The following is a 15,875-nucleotide window of genomic DNA, read 5'->3' as shown; positions in this document are numbered from 1 at the left end:
AGTCTTCTAGTAGAGGTAGGATGTTGCTCCATGTTCTGGAACTCCAGTTCCCAAATTATTACTCACTGAAAAGCTTCCTTAAGCTAAAAAGAATGTGCATGCATCCATTTTGAGAACATGGTGGCTAATAAATTTACGTCTGACCAAAGATAACTTAGGAAATGCTGTTAAAGTGGGAACACAGCCTAAACATGGTAAATGTCAAGTAAAAACCTGGATTACAGTCTTCACAGGTGGTTATGTCAATTTTAGTTTTCCCTTGCTTTGTGAAATATATTGAGAAATAAGCCATCGTATCAACACAACTTTGGTCTGTTATCAGTAATAGATTCTTCAGTTTAACTGTACAGACCTTTTTCTCAATAACTGCATTAATTATTTTTAAATCTACTGTCACCTAGTAAAAATAGTGATGGATTTTCTGCCTTGCTTCAGAGAGCAATCTGATCTGTACAGTATGAAATTAAATGAATAAACACATTAGTAAAGGATGTGAGGAGGGAAGAAACGTCCTTCCAGCTGTTAGATGGTTTCCTATGGGGATTCTATAGAAGTGGGACTTGAGGAAGGCTGGTGAAAGTCACTAGTATAAGTATAGGTGTGAAGCATAGAAGGAGGGCAGATGTTTTTGAAAAAGATAAAACAGTGATTAAAGCTGGTATGTAGATGAAGTGGAGAACATGAGAATAATCATAATTAAAAAGAAAAAACAACAGAAAATAGAGTGTTCACATAGGAATGTGGCATTATGAAGAGCTTTGTAAATTTGCTTGATGTTGTGCAACAAGGTGAAATAATAAAGTTTCAGTAAAAGAATGACAGGAAGTGATGAGAGAAGTAGTGACATCTTGTGCACAAAGCTTTTTTCCAAACTGTATCCTGACTTTGAAGGTATTCCTTGCATCCAGGAATTTACAAAAGTAATCAGCAAAAAAATTCTGTTTCTGCCAAAGGAGGTAAAGCTATGTAATGGTGAACATGGGAGTTACATGGGAAGAAACTGAAGGTGCACACAAACACTGTATTTTTTCTCAAAAGTGTTTCTCACTTTTTTGGTTTTTTAATGACTACAAGTGCTGCAGCATAGAATGTGGATAAATATCAAGTAACTTTCTGTATTAACTCTTGTTAGTGAGTAAAAAAAAAATTTTTTTCATGTAATTATTTTACATTGAACAGCTGATGAATTCTTAATTCAGTTTCAGAATTCACACGTGAAAGACCGAGATGGTATTTTTGATATATCAACCATTATCTGATGAATCAAGAGCTCAAAGATTCGACTACTTTTGTAAAGCTCCTTTTCCCATTCTATATACTGTAAAAAATTTAAATAGACATGCATGAGCTGCAAGATATGTATGTCTGTAGTGGTTCCTGTATACTTACCTCCTCTTTTCTTCTTCTCAGATTATTTGATGTGTGCACTGTGTCACGAACAGACAGAGAGACCAAGTTAACATTAGTGTTTGAACATGTGGATCAAGACTTAACTACTTACTTGGATAAAGTTCCAGAGCCTGGAGTGCCTACTGAAACTATAAAGGTATTTAAGGACAAAGATTTTGGATATTTTCAGAGATTAATCAGAAAGACAAACTATGTTTTGATCCCAAAGGATTTTGTTATATCAAAATTGAATAGTGCCCAGCTTGGGGCATGAATTGCAGCACAAAGATCTGTATTCACTAGCAGATATAATCTCTTTGTGAATAATGCTGCACTTGTGTTTTTTTTCTCTTTTGGAGTTATACATTTCCTGATTTTCTACTGTTCTACAAAATGTAGCATTCCAGCACAGGAAGGTCATGGACCTGTTGGAGTGAGTCCAGAGGAGGGCTCCCAAGTTGGTTAGAGGGATGGAGCATCTCTCCTACAAGGGAAAGCTGAGAGAATTGTGATTGCTCAGCCTGAAAAAGAGAAGGCTTAGGGGTGACCTAATTACAGCCTTCCAGTACTTGAGGAGAACCTGCAAGAAAGATGGAGAGAGACTTTTTTACAGGAGTATGTCATGAGAACACAAGGGGGAATGGTTTCAAATTGAAAGAGAATAGGTTTAGAGTAGATATTAGGAAGAAATTCTTTACTGAGAGGGTGGTGAGGCCCTGGAACAGGTTGCCCAGAGAAGTTGTGGCTGTCCCATCCCTGGGAGTGTTCAAGGCCAGGTTGGATGGGGTTCTGAACAACCTGATCTAATTGAAGTTGTCCCTGCCCATGGCAGGGGGTTTGCAACTAGATGACCTTTAAGGTCTCTTCCAACCCAGGCCATTCTACGATTCTGTGATTCTGTGAAATTGTTAAGAATGACCTTTGGTTGCAGCTGTAGGCAGATGATTCTCTTGTTGTTTAGGCTGAGACTACTTGAATCTTCCCTAGAAGGTGTCTATTTGAGTGCTGGATATTGTTAGAATGGATAAAATAAATCTTGTGCTCCTATCCCTTTCCCTTTGCCTTTTGTTTCCCAGAGTTTTTGTTTCATGCCCCTCTTGCCAGAACAGTTTCCATACATTCCAAGAGCAAGAAATGTTCATCATGTACCTGTGGTGAGCTCTGTAGATGATGGGCTCAAGGACAGGGGTAGTTGTAGAAGCTGGAAAGGCTCTCAGTAACTGGGAGGATGATCATGACGTTTTCCTGTCATATTATCTTTTACTGTGCATCTCTAAGGGAGGACTTCTTCCCAGGAGAGGATGTGCTTGCATTATTGGTAGTAAAACACATATAGCAACTCCTTTCCTGGGAGTTTCACAGCAAAGTGGCACATTGAGGATCATAGCTTGAAATGTTTAACAAAGTTTATGCCTGGGAAGAGAAGCTGAGAGATTGATGTTTCTACATTTTGGCTGTGTCTTGTTTAACATTTCTTTTTATCTTTACATTTTCATGAGGAAAAATAATTTATGCTTTCAGAGATGGATTATTTTACATTTGTATAAGTACTTCGTGGAAGTATGTTGTGTCATCTTAGTTTGGCAAAAGTCCTGAAGGAGGAAAAGAAAACATGAAACCTATTTGAAATTCAGTTGTTTTAATAATTTGTTTAACAGCTTCAAACTTAGGAGTTGTTTGATCTTTCAGTTAAAAATTAGAACTAAAACAGATAAAGATCTATTCACTTGTATCAAAGTCACATAGGTATAATATCAGTGAGTTCCAGCAACCATGTTTTTTAATGAACCTTTGTGGATAAAATAAAATTTTTGAAAAATGGTTACAGCAGTGATACAGTCCCAGCAGAAAACTAGAATGTACCTATTAGATTGGTAGGACTATTTTACAATAATGCTATTAAAGTTCTACTTCCTCCTGGGACTTTGAAGCTATCTAAGTAAACTGTATTTCAACATAACTAACATTGTGAAAATTATGTGCAAGGTGACTGGCATATTATCTAACTAAATATATTGAAATTGAATGACCAGTCCTCTGAAATCTCAGTTTGAAATATCTTTTGAGCTATATTTCATTTAAATGAAATAGAAGACATGAGCATTGTATTAAATATTTGTGATTTCCAAAAATCCTGTTCTAAAATTGCACTATTAGGCTGTCGTATGTATGTGTGAATATACATTTCATGGAGATTATATACTGATGGAGGAAATTGTTGTGCTTACTTTTGAAAAGAACTATTCTGCATATATGATTTGCTGGTTCAACCCAGTTGCTATATCTGATAATTTGGCACAATAAAAGAGAAAACTTAGCCACACAGAAACAAGGAGTAGCAATTTTGGTCTTTTATATACAGTGCAGGTTCCACTGCAGCCAGTGAAATTAGTGACTGTAAAATTCAGCTTGTGGTACATGCATCTCTTTTTAAATGGGTGAGGAAAAATGTAAAATTACTGTTTACTTGTTCATCGCTATTGATTTCAACATCTGCACAGTAGCTGATATGTTTTTTCTTGAATCCTCTTTGGCACAGGAAAAAAGAGTTTAAGTTGCACCCTGTTGCTTCATGGGTTATGTCAAAACACCCAGTTTATGGAGGTACTTTTGCCAATAGTCAGGGCTGATCACATGAGGAAGGGTCTCAAGGCTTATTTTTAATACATTTTGATACCTTTCTAATGATAATCTTTATGGATATTCCTCACAGAAACTGAAGCAAACCATAGTTCTCCTGCTGCAGGGGAATCCTGCCATTCTGTAACAGCTGAGCATTTAACCCAGAGCACATACATCGTTAAATGCCTAATCTGACTTTTTATAGTTTGGCTTTTGAGGTTAATATGGATTTGTACTTCATTTATTTTCCAGAATTGCAGACAATTTGGGTAGAGTATTTCCCCTCACCGCTAGCACAGTACAAAACAACTGCCAGTATTGTAAGACCATCTGTTAAAGTTCTGCATGTGTCAGCAACACAGAGGTGCCAAATGAGCCGAGTAAGCTCTGGATAGCTTGATGTTGAAGGATCTAGTATACCTCTTTGGCACCATAGTTTAAAATCAAAAATTGTTAGTAGAACTTAAATGACATAAAATTACTATGAGAGAATTATCAGCCCCAAAAGGTCTTTTCTGTGTGAATTAGCTACTATCCATAACATTTAGGGAAGCGAAGCTTGGCTTTTGCCAGTTTAGGGCATGCTAGGAATAAAGGAATATAAGTGACACCAAGACCACTTTAAGAATTTCATTTATGATTTGCAGGTAGTAGTCAGACCACAGCAGTTTAGAGAAACTAACCATATTGATCATTTAAACACAATCAGTGCTTTTGTCTTAATGCTGCTCAGCAATGGTTTTCTAATGCCTAGTACCCTGCAGTAAGTCACCCCAGAGGGTGTTTTAGGAAGATATAGACAGGTGCCCATAACATGGTAGACATAGTTTTCCTATGAGACATTGCCTGGTAGTGGGAATACTTACCCAGGATGTAGGGCAGACGCACTCACTTCCCCTCCCTGTTGCCAGGAGCATGAATGCTCTAGTCCATTTTTCTGGCTCTGGCTCTGGCTACTGAGTTCTAGGTTATTTTGGACAGTGGTATTTTAAATCTTTTCTGATGTAGCTCTTCCGTTATTTTTTAATGGAGTATGCTTTGGGCCAGCGAGTTGGAGAACACTACTCTAAATACTTTTGAAGGTTCACTTTTGAAAGAGAACTATATTCAGCCCTTAATTTGATTAATAAGCCTTTGTAATGACGGGATTGTAGTCATGCTCACCCTTGCTGGCTTCCTCTGTCCGACCTGATTAATATATGTTCCATATGGCATGAATCAGAATCAGCAATGACAATGTCTTCCTTCTTTCCTCTCTGCCCATCGTCTCCTCCCTTCTTTTCTTCCTGGGATACTCTTTAACTTTAGGACAGTTTATGTGGAAATGGAAGGTATGAGTTCAGCTTCCTTCGGACACAGCTGTTAGTCATGCACAGGTCCTTTGTAACGTTAATGATGTTAGCAGTTGAGCCTCCGACAGACTGGGCTCATTAGAAACTTTTGTTAGTTGACATAAGGGTAATGGAAATGGGAATGACACGTCTCTGCCACAGAAAGATTATTTTTTTTAAATAGTTAACAGACCACTAAAGCATTTTTATGTTTTAGCATTTGGGACTGGGGCATGTTTAAGCTGTGTGGTCACATTTTATTCTGGTGCTTGTGGGACTGGCATGGGTTCTTTGGAGGTCCTTCCAGTCATCTTGTTCTGCCAGTCCAGAGAGTCTATAAGAATGAGAGGGGACAGCAGACTGTTACTGAGGTTCTTTAATTTTAGTAATGAGCAAAGTTAACTTTACAAACTAATGTCATTTTAAGTATATCTGTGGCTTCCTTCAATGGTTTTCTTACAGTTGATCAGAATTTAGGCTGCCCAAGATACACGTGCTAACAGGGCTGTGCCTGTTTCAGTCTGACAGTCAGCAGAGGAGGGAACAGAACAAAGGTCTCCAGTATAGCAGGTGCATATGTTATCTATCATGGGACATTAGAAGAACTGGGAATGTGTTTCTACCCAGGTCTGTGATCTGTGAATCATTATTGTATTCCCCCCAGCCTTGAACAGTGCAGCCAAATCACAGTGAGTGCTGGTTTAATGTATGTTTTCTCTGCTGTGTCCTGGTTCCTCACCCAAGTGAATGGCTTCTGTGAATGTTTTTTGGTTTCTTCTTTGCATAGGAAGCCTAGATACCCATCTGATTCAGGTATACAGACTTTGGTATTTAAATGCCTGAAATTGAGAAAGTACAGCGATGACCTAATTTCCTTTTATGGGCTTATCTGAAAGTAGCCATAAATTGAATTCTAAAATATTAGCCCCATTCATAGAATAAATGTTGCTGTTGTATCCATGTGCATTTGCTGTAATTTACATTACCTGCTATCAAATCAGGCTGACTGGTCACATCTTTGCAAGACACTTAGAAAATTAATATGAAGATACTGATTCTCAGAAAGCAGACGAGTGTTCGGTGTTGTGAGGTGACTCATCAGCCATCTGCCATGGTTGTACCTACTCAGTTGATCACGTATGAGATGTGGAGCAGATGTCACACAATCATGCAATTCTGAAAATAAAAAAGATATTCCAGGAAAACATCTTTGCCAGTACTGAGAGTCTTCAGAGTGTGGCTGTATTTAAGAACATCAAAGCTAAAAGTCACTAAGAAAAGAACCTGCTCGAATTAATAAGAAAGATACTAAGAGAAGAGCTGTTAGTCATATTTTCCTGTCAGTACTTTCATGGTAAAGAAAGAAGCAAAACTGAGTGAGCAATTTAGAGTGTACAAATAGTGGATCAGATCCCCCAGATGATGCTAAGAGGTGTAAATCCATTAGCTTTAGTGAAATGGTGCCCATTTACAGCTGCTAAGGATTTCACTTTTGTGGATTATTTTGCAAGTTTTATTCTGAATCCATATCATAAATTAAAGAGTTGCCACTATAAATAAATTTTTAGAAAAGGGCTGAATTGATACTTCATTCTGGGATAAATCTTTTTTTTTTCTCTGTTATCCTACTCCTAGGGGTTGGACTGCTCTATGAAAGAGTAGCAGGAAAGAGAGCAGGTGCCTTGCAAAAATGGTGGCTCTGAAGGAACTAAACATTAAAAAGTGGATATTCTCCAATGAGTGGTGGGTCCTTCTGTTGCAGGTGGTGTAATTTCTTTCCCATACCATGCAGTATGTAGAGACACAGCCACATCTCCTGTGGCTGGTAGCAGGTAGCAGTGTGTAGTCTGACCACTGGGGTGGTCAGAGGGGTTAGGAGGAGTCATGAATAAAGGGACTACTGAGAACAGGATTTTATGCAATATAATGTTGTATCCATACAGTTACTTCTTCAGCTTGGACCTTTTTATTGTTAGTGTAGAGCCACTGATTTTAATTATGGTGATGTTAAATATCTCCAAATCCCTACAATTTCTAAATTCAAATGCAAACCTTTTCAATCTGATGATAATGTATAGCTGTTTTGTGCAGTGCTGCAGCCCAGGACTGCTCAGACCTCCATTGCTTGCAAACTGAGAGCTCATAAAAATGTGAGGCACTCCAATAATTTTAAATCACTCTGTCCTGACTAGAGTGATTTGAAATCATTGGAGCGCTTCACATTTTTTCAGTTGTTCCAGTTTGGAAAGCAGTCAAGCAACATTGGAGCATAATGCATGAAAGCAACCTGCCTGAAATAATAATTTTAGTCTTTCAAAACAATGACACTGAATTAGAAACGTCACTGTGAAACGATGTCTATCAAGGGCTCTCTAAATAGACATCTCAACCTACTTTTCTTTTGTAGCCCAAACTCTTAAGACACCAGTGCAGTCCAGTAGGGCCCTAAGGGAAACATCTTTTTTGAAGTCAGAAGGAAGCTATTGTTTTCAGTAGATGGAGGGCCAGAAATCATCTTTATTCAGAAAGGCAAAGGGAATTAAGAAACTGAAGAAATTCTGAATTGTGGGCAGGGATGGAGATTGAGGCTTTGGTAGAACAGGATTTATGATCAAGATATTGCAAAATAGTAGTATTACACACACTGGAAGTGAAGTGTTGCTATCGGCTCATTTATTTTCTGTTAATTTAGCAGAGCTAGACATTGATGTGATGCATAAAAAAGCTTAGGGATCCTACTGCTCTGCATTCTCTTGAGACACTCTGGTATTATTAATGATATTGGGTTTTTTCATCTTGGAACATCAGTGTGGTACCAATTGCTATGTGAAATGCTTTGATGACCCTGAAAGGGAGCACGTGGTAGGAATAATGCTCCAGCAGGTGTGGAAGTGGGGCTAAGCTGCCAGGAAGCATGTCAGAAAAAGTGCTGTACTGTTCCACAGTGAGCCAGTGGCAATTCTTCCAAGTGGGGAGTATTTTTGAGATGCTTTCTTTTGTCTTGTGGTGGTGGTGGTGGTGCACAGTTGCAACTTGCTCTGCAGGTACATCCTGCCTCAGTGATCAGCAGAAGTGTCACTCGTTTTCGGAGTCTTTCTCTTCATCAAAGATATGCCACAGTTAAAGCAATTGAGAGAAAGTTGCGGCTCATGGTGCACATAAAGCAGTGGCAGAACAGTAGACTGAAATGTTTGGATTTACTCATGTTCTTAGTTTTGCTTACAAGCCATATGTTGCTTTTGACAAGTAATTTGAAGGTCACATTGCAGCAGGTGCGAGATAAAGAGGAGACATTCAAAGAGTCATTCTTGATTTTTGTGGGGACAGATAAGAATCACTGCTTAATAGTAGTTTCTATACTGGAAGGAAATCAGTCCCATATGCAGTACACTCATAAAGCTTCACCCCAAAACAAGCACACAGAGATAGGGAAGAGTACACAGAATAACACAAATGATGATGTGATGAGGTAGATATTTGGGAAAACTGGCCAACATATTTTTTTCTGTTGAACTCCAGATTCTAAGGGTTGAACTCAGTTGATCTGGGAGTAGCAGCATTGTGGCAGGATACATTTCCCATCTCAGTCAACCCAAGTTATTGCAGCTCAGATTGGCTATACTAGAATATTCACGAAGTGTCTGTATTTATTCACAGCAGTTATACAGCTGTAGTGTAAAATAATTCAAAACTTGGCCACAGACAACTCATAACTAATAAAAGATAATATAGTAATCAAATAAGTTATTTTTCCATAAAGCTGTTTTCTCTACTCCACCACAAAAGAAATTTAATACTCTTGGACTAGCTGTATGCATTGGTTTTATGCCAATGAATAGGCAGGTTATTGTATCCCACAGTAAAAATTAATTTGAAGCGTGTTACTTTAGTGGCATATTGATTTAATCGAGATATGTTGTGTTTGTTTCTTTCCCTCTGTAGCAGATGTATTTAGCTTATGCCAAAGTCCCGTGCAAATGGATAGGGATGGAATTTTTTTGTACTGTATGTTTTCATATGTAGAACATAAAATTAGCTTTAAGATTTTTTGTGTTATTTATGAATACATAGGCACATAAACACACGTACATATATAAATACATATTGTAAAAGTCCTCAATGTATTTGCTGAAAAAATGTTGCTATTTGACTGAGGGAAAGGGAAATGTGATGATCATCACTCTACACAGTTCGTTTTCTCAAAATAGGTGTGGCCCAGAAAAGGCCAGAAATGGCAACTCAGATGCTTAGAGAAGAGTCAAAAGTACACAAATGCACAAGGGGATAGCATCAGTTCTCCTCCTGTGCCTAGAGTGTTGTTTGGTGTATATTGTCATTACATGTATACACATGAAGGCACACTACTCATATGTGTGCACACACACACATATATGTGTGTGTGTGTATGTATATATATATGTGCGTGTATATATATGTTTATACACACACACACACACACACACACACATATATCTGCTGATTCCAGGAGTCAATCCAATGGCTCATCACCAGATACAGCTGAGCTGCTACAGTCATAGGGAAGGAATAAAATGAGACCCAGCCGAGGCTGTGCCTCTCCCTCCTACTCTTGTGTGTCAGATCAGGGACACATGGAAAGCCTCGGTCCCACCCGCCCCTGTGGATACCAGAGCAGACATGATTCCTCCCTGCTTCCTGTCCTCAGGCCATTAGGCATGAAACTGCAGAGAAGCACCAGTCACTGGCATCAGCCAGCTATACTCAGCTGCTGAGGCAACCGAAACCAAAACCTCTGATGCTGAGAGCTGCTTTCAGTGATTTCAACTCAGTGTTCTCTGCCTGTGCTATTCCTGTTTGTCCAGCCCTTTATTCTTTCCATCCTTTCCTTCAACCTTCATTTTTTCACCTCACTTTCACTTTGTATTCACACTTTGTAAAGCACTCTTCTGTTCTTTCCCTCCCTCCAGAACTTTTCTCTCCATCGCTTTTCTTTCTATTTTGCTTATCCATTCCTGACTCTACTCCCATAAAAATGTAGCATCATGGAACTGTCACGCTGTTTCTCCACCTGGGGTCTGTCTTGTCAATTTTATCTGTGAGCTTTTAATGGAAGAGGCTGTGTGAAAACCCTTGACTGTGTAGTGCCCACCATAATAGGGCCTCCTTTTTGGCTGGCCTTTACACAATACCTTGTTAAACATGAGTCATGATAATCAGATCCTACAACAGCATTAATTTGTCTGAAACAGTGCTTCTCCTCTGCTCTGCCGTTTCCCTATCACGCATTTACACAACTGCTTCCTTTATATATCAATGCTTTCTAATCAGCGTATGGTTCATGTTACAGGTTTCTCAGGTTTCAAAGTGAAATAAAATCAGCTTCCTTTCATTTTGAGAATATCCTTTTTAAGAAGTCCAAACAAACACACACATTATTAGTAACTTCGCAAGCAGCTGCTAGAAGCCAGAAAATTTAGAGTGGAAACATGAGTGAAATAACAGAAATACTGTTTGTTGTTTGTTCTCCATGCGATGGCAAAGGAAAATATTTAGAAATCGAAATTATTAATTTGTTTGTAGTTTTAATAAAGCAGGCATGGGTTTGTAGCATTTGCAAATGTTGGTACTACAGAGCACAGCTATGGGTCAAATCCTATTGTGATGTAACTGTGGGATTCTTAGGGTTCCTCCAGGGGTGAGTGCGGGGCAATGCTATTAGCAGCAGTTAGCAAGCAGACTTTCATTTATTTTCGTGCAAAGCCTGAACAGTTTGCCATTAAGAAAAAACAAACTGCAAGGGTTTGAGCTCCTGGATGAAATCTGTCCTTCATTTTTGGATTGGAAACCTTATCCAAGGACTCATAAACATCACTATTTTAGGTTCTTTTTACTTCTCTGTAACCATTACAGCTATACGGAACTGTCACTTATATCAGTACACATAAAACATTTAAACTCATGCTGGAATATACACCTGCACCTTCTGGTTCAACTTCAGACCTCAAAGGAGAAAAACCAAAGGAGCAGAGGCTCTGCTCCAGCAAAGCACTTAAGCTTCTGTTTAATTTTATGTCAACAGATTGCTCCAGTATTAGAGGAAATGAGGTTGAAAAACTGTGGATTAGAGGAGCTAACAGAGGAGAATCAGTTGTTACCTTGTGCTACTGACCTGATGAATTCCAAGGTTAGAGCAAACAACAGTTGAAAGTGTTGTTTCCATAATCTCAGATTAGTCATAAACGTGTTTTGCTTGTGTTTAAATGCTTTATCAGAGCGAGGAAGTAGTCTTCTCTCAAAACTTACGTGTAAGCAATGTCTGTGCCTTCGGAACCAGACTCCTGACTATTCACAAGAATGTGTCATAGCTGGTCATCATGGTAAATTGACTCAGTAATGGAAAAGGGCTCCAAGGATCACAAGGTTTGGTGTACTGGTTTGTTTATTTTTTTTTACTTAATATCTTAACTGTTCTGGCCAAAGACTATCCCGTTTGCCTTCTTTGAAAATAATGACAGTTGAGAATACCCATTTACAAGAAGAAGCTGTATTTTACTGTTTTGACCAACTCATTAGATGTCATCACATTCTATCTATATTAATGTTGAACAGTGTCTTATAACATAAAGGACCCTTTGAAATTAGTGGCTTAATTAATTAATAAATTAGTGGCTTAATAATTAATAAAATTTGCCATTTTAATTACTTTAATTAAAATGGCAAAGACAGTTACTGCTCAACAGTTTTCACTATTGCTAAATATGTGACTTTACAAACAGCACCATAAAAATTCTAAGTATTCTAAAATGTCCCACTTTTCTGGTCTATGCAGTAGGAAGTGTTGCGCCGTAACTTTCAAATGCCAGAAATAATCAAGAAGACATGTTAGCCATCTCTTAAGAGCATTTAATTTCCAAGCCAGTAAATTCAGCTGCTGAATTTTTGTCCTTTGTTTTAGGATCTGATAGTTCTGTTGCATAACTACAATTAGGGAATCTCAAAAGGCTCCAAAATGTTACAATATTCTGTGGATGCAAATGCAGGGTTGTTTTTCATTTAGCTTTACAGCAGGGAAGGGGCACTGGCATGGCATCGTGTTGCCTTTTTTTAACATCTAGTTTATGATTCATTTTAAAATATTCTTTCATTCAGAATTAACTTCAGATATTCCTGTTCTGACAAGCAGGGTAAATATTTTAGCAAGGACTTTTTAGAAAGAAATTTTGACAGTAACGTACCCCTCCCTTAGTGTTACAAAGGAAATACTTGAAATCCAAACCCAAAGTCGGCATTTTAATGGAAATGGTTCCAAAAGAATACATAGGATAGTACAAATGTAAAATGCAGTTAATGAAAGACTATACAGATGTCTTTCATGTATTTTAAATAAAAATGTCTAAATTGAGACTTGAGAACGTCAACAGCGATTTCTGAGCCGTATGCTTGTAATTACAGTAGTATGTTGTGTGTAACTGTCATTCAGTGAGAAACAACACAGACTAAAAAGGAAGATACAAAGAAAAACACTACGTTAAAGGAGGAGAGACCATCTTACAAAGCACTTTTTATTACGTTTTTGCCTTGGTAAGAAGATATCCCTTCCTTTCTTTTAGTTTGCTCACGTAATTCCTGCTGATGTCTATAGGGCTTATTGATGACTAGGAAAAGGAGAATAGAGGCCAAGTTGTGTGGGCTGTAGTGAACCAAAACTTCAGAGAGATGCATACTTGACAGAAAGTTTATATAAAAATAAACCATACTTTCTCTGCTTGGTTTCTGGAGCAGAAAGTCACAAAACAAGCAGAAAACTTTTGGTTCTCGATGAAATGGTTAGTTTAGCTTCCTTACATTATCTGCTCTAAGTGTTTAATTCTTTAACCTCTGTTTCAATGAAAGGAATTTAGACCTAGCTTGACTTAGGTTTATCTCTGTGAAGCTGGGGCCTTGGAAAATATTTCAGAAGTAGCTTTAGCCTTATGTTTGCATTTTGTTCTTTTGCAAATGTGGTAGAGGTAACCTTGATTTGCTAATTAGTGGAGTCACGCTTTATTGTGACAGAAAACTAAGAACAGTCCTTCAATGAAAATAACAAAGACCTACGCCATGGTGATTGATGAGAACGTTGTACAAGTGAAATGAGCTGGAAAGTCATCATCTTGTCTTTTCCTTTGCCACAGGAAAAGCATAGCAGAGAGATTTCTTTTCTTCTGATCCTGATAAGGAATCTAACGAAGCATAAGGAGAGGTTACACAGCATGGAAATGTGTTACACCCAGCTGCTCACTAGCTTGCAAAGCTGCAGTCAATAATACAGTTGCTATTTAATAAACAAAAGAAAACAGACGTCCTTTGATAGTGATCCCTAGCCTCTCTCATGTGCCCTTCTGAAGACACAGTTTGTTTCTACTTAATTGACTGTAATTTTGGAATAACACAGAGTTTGATATTATATTGTATGATTTGTATTTATTTTGTTGTTGTTGAGAGGAAAAACAAAAGACTTGTCTTTCTGGGACCTGATTCAGCAAAGTACTGAATATGTGGTCCAGGTTGTCTTCATGGTAGCTACTTTTGTTCTCATAGGTTTTCCATGAATGGTTACAGTGAAGATACACATGAAGATAGGTAGTTTTATTTTCCCAATTGGCTTACATAATCAGTAGCATACTTTTCTGCTTGTCACAGGTTACCCTTTTGAGAAGCAATATTGCATTTTTCACAAGCTGCATTTGTCAAGTGCATGATTTGTGACACTTTACTTTTAAAAGGCACATCTGCATGAAAGCAGTTTGTTCCATTGATTGGCTCTTTTTGCACACTAACTTCTAACGTACCTTTGGCTTTTTATTAAAAATCTCTTAGAGTTTGTTTTGTTTAATGTTCAGGAGATGAAGGAAGGGAGAGAATATCCTTTGCCTGTGAAACATTGGAGGCCATCTTCTCCCCTCTCAAGACGACTATCGCCTCTCATGTTACACCTTTCCCCTCACCCCCAAAGTAGAGCTGATTTTTTCCTATTTTTTTAACATTAAGAAATAAGTAGACTCATCGCTTATTGTGTCACTGCAAGTTGAAGATGCCTCCTTTTTTTAGGATCAGGCAAGTGTTCAAAAGAAAACAAGGCAAGGTTTACACTAATTTGTGCTAATGTAAATCCATGTCATTTTGTTCAGCACTGGAAAGGCTATGGCACATGTCACTTTGGAGAGACTCAGCAAATGTGTGGGCCCATCTTCCACCACTGCAGCCGCAGCAAACATCACAGTCACATCTCTACCTGCTGCAGTTTGTTATATCTGAAATTTAGAGATGAGCTGATGAAGCATTCTAGTAGCTCACATCTTCTGATGACCTACTTTGCTCATTATCACCTGGCCTGTGGGAGACAGCAACCCAAAGAGGTAGAGTAGGACCACAGGCCCTACTGTGTGGTAGAAGAAATGGCTGAGCGGGATGGGATGCAGTGCAGGCATGACAAGAAGGGTTAGAACTGGGCATGGAGCAGGAAGAAAGAGAGAAGTAAAAGAAAAGATAAGAAATAAGAAAAGAAAGGAGAAAGTGATAGACAATGTAAGTGGAATGGAAGGGGTAGCCATTCCTGTAGTCTAGTGCTACCAGCAAACTTCTCATGCTTTCAGTGAAAACAAAAGACTTGTGTGTACTTGCCCGATTTCTCTTGCAAAATCTCTTCTCTATGCCTTGTCTGTAGGAAGAGGTGCTTACCTGTTTCCCTTGCAAAGCTGTTGGTTCAGGAGCTGTTATTTTTTTTTAATTCAACTTCATAGAATTGCAAATGAACTGCTGCTGTAAACATGGAGAACAACTCAATCTGCTGAGTGCTTCCTAAAAGCAACTGTCTTGTCCCTTACTTTTAATTTAGGTGTAGTAAGGCATCAGTAAGATTCTCATCCTGAAGGCTATTTTGACAGCTCAAACAATGCTATAACAGCATTGCAAAACGATATGTAAAGTCATTGGATTGGAGCTCTTGGGCAGGCTGTCCCCTCGCAGCTCTTTATACCCATAAATTATATTTTTAAAAAAATCTTTTCTCTTCTGTATATCCTTGATTTTCTTGAAGGTTGTTAGGCCTTTACAACTGAAAGCAAATTCTAGTTCTTTAGAGTATTTAACAAACATTAACCAGTTAATCTTTGCAACACTCATGAATTAGTTAACCATTATCCCTGAATTTATAATATGGAGCAAGAGAGGCAGCAAAGTTAAGTGCACTCCTGTGACTAGAGCTCAGGTAGTAGTAGACCCCAGTGATGTGCCATTGTACAGCACTGACAAGCATCACGATTCTTCTGCTGTGCAAGTACATTACAAGCCAGAAAAACCCCCAAAATTGAAAAGTGACTTTTAAAAAGTACACAATTGAGCTTTTATTTATTATGTGTCCCCTGGAGAGATTAGGAAGAGATTACCTCCTTACTTTCCTCTGTATTCATATCTTTAATAAAAACTGTTAACTATTTATTAAAGTGTCTAACTTTAAAGAATAGCAGTATTTTGATGTCTGGTGTCATGCTGGCATTTTTGTCTCAGAGAAGG

The 15,875-nt window shown here is 38.2% G+C and overlaps 1 protein-coding gene across 4 annotated transcripts in view; it reads left to right on the top strand.

Annotated features, from left to right (window-relative positions):
- CDK6 (cyclin dependent kinase 6) overlaps positions 1 to 15,875 on the top strand; it is a 134,209-nt gene that overhangs the window by 29,744 nt on the left and 88,590 nt on the right. For all 4 annotated transcript variants that reach the window (XM_027684691.1, XM_027684692.1, XM_027684693.1 and 1 more), the window contains exon 3: positions 1,411 to 1,546. In XM_027684691.1, coding sequence (XP_027540492.1) covers positions 1,411 to 1,546 — 136 coding nt within the window. The remainder of the gene's footprint in view (positions 1 to 1,410; positions 1,547 to 15,875) is intronic.

The sequence above is a fragment of the Neopelma chrysocephalum genome, unplaced genomic scaffold (genome assembly GCF_003984885.1).
Source record: "Neopelma chrysocephalum unplaced genomic scaffold, ASM398488v2 Primary Assembly neopelma1_67, whole genome shotgun sequence".
NCBI classification, from domain to species: domain Eukaryota; kingdom Metazoa; phylum Chordata; class Aves; order Passeriformes; family Pipridae; genus Neopelma; species Neopelma chrysocephalum.
Note: the sequence above shows the minus strand (reverse complement) of the source record. Positions and strands in the feature narration are given on the sequence as shown.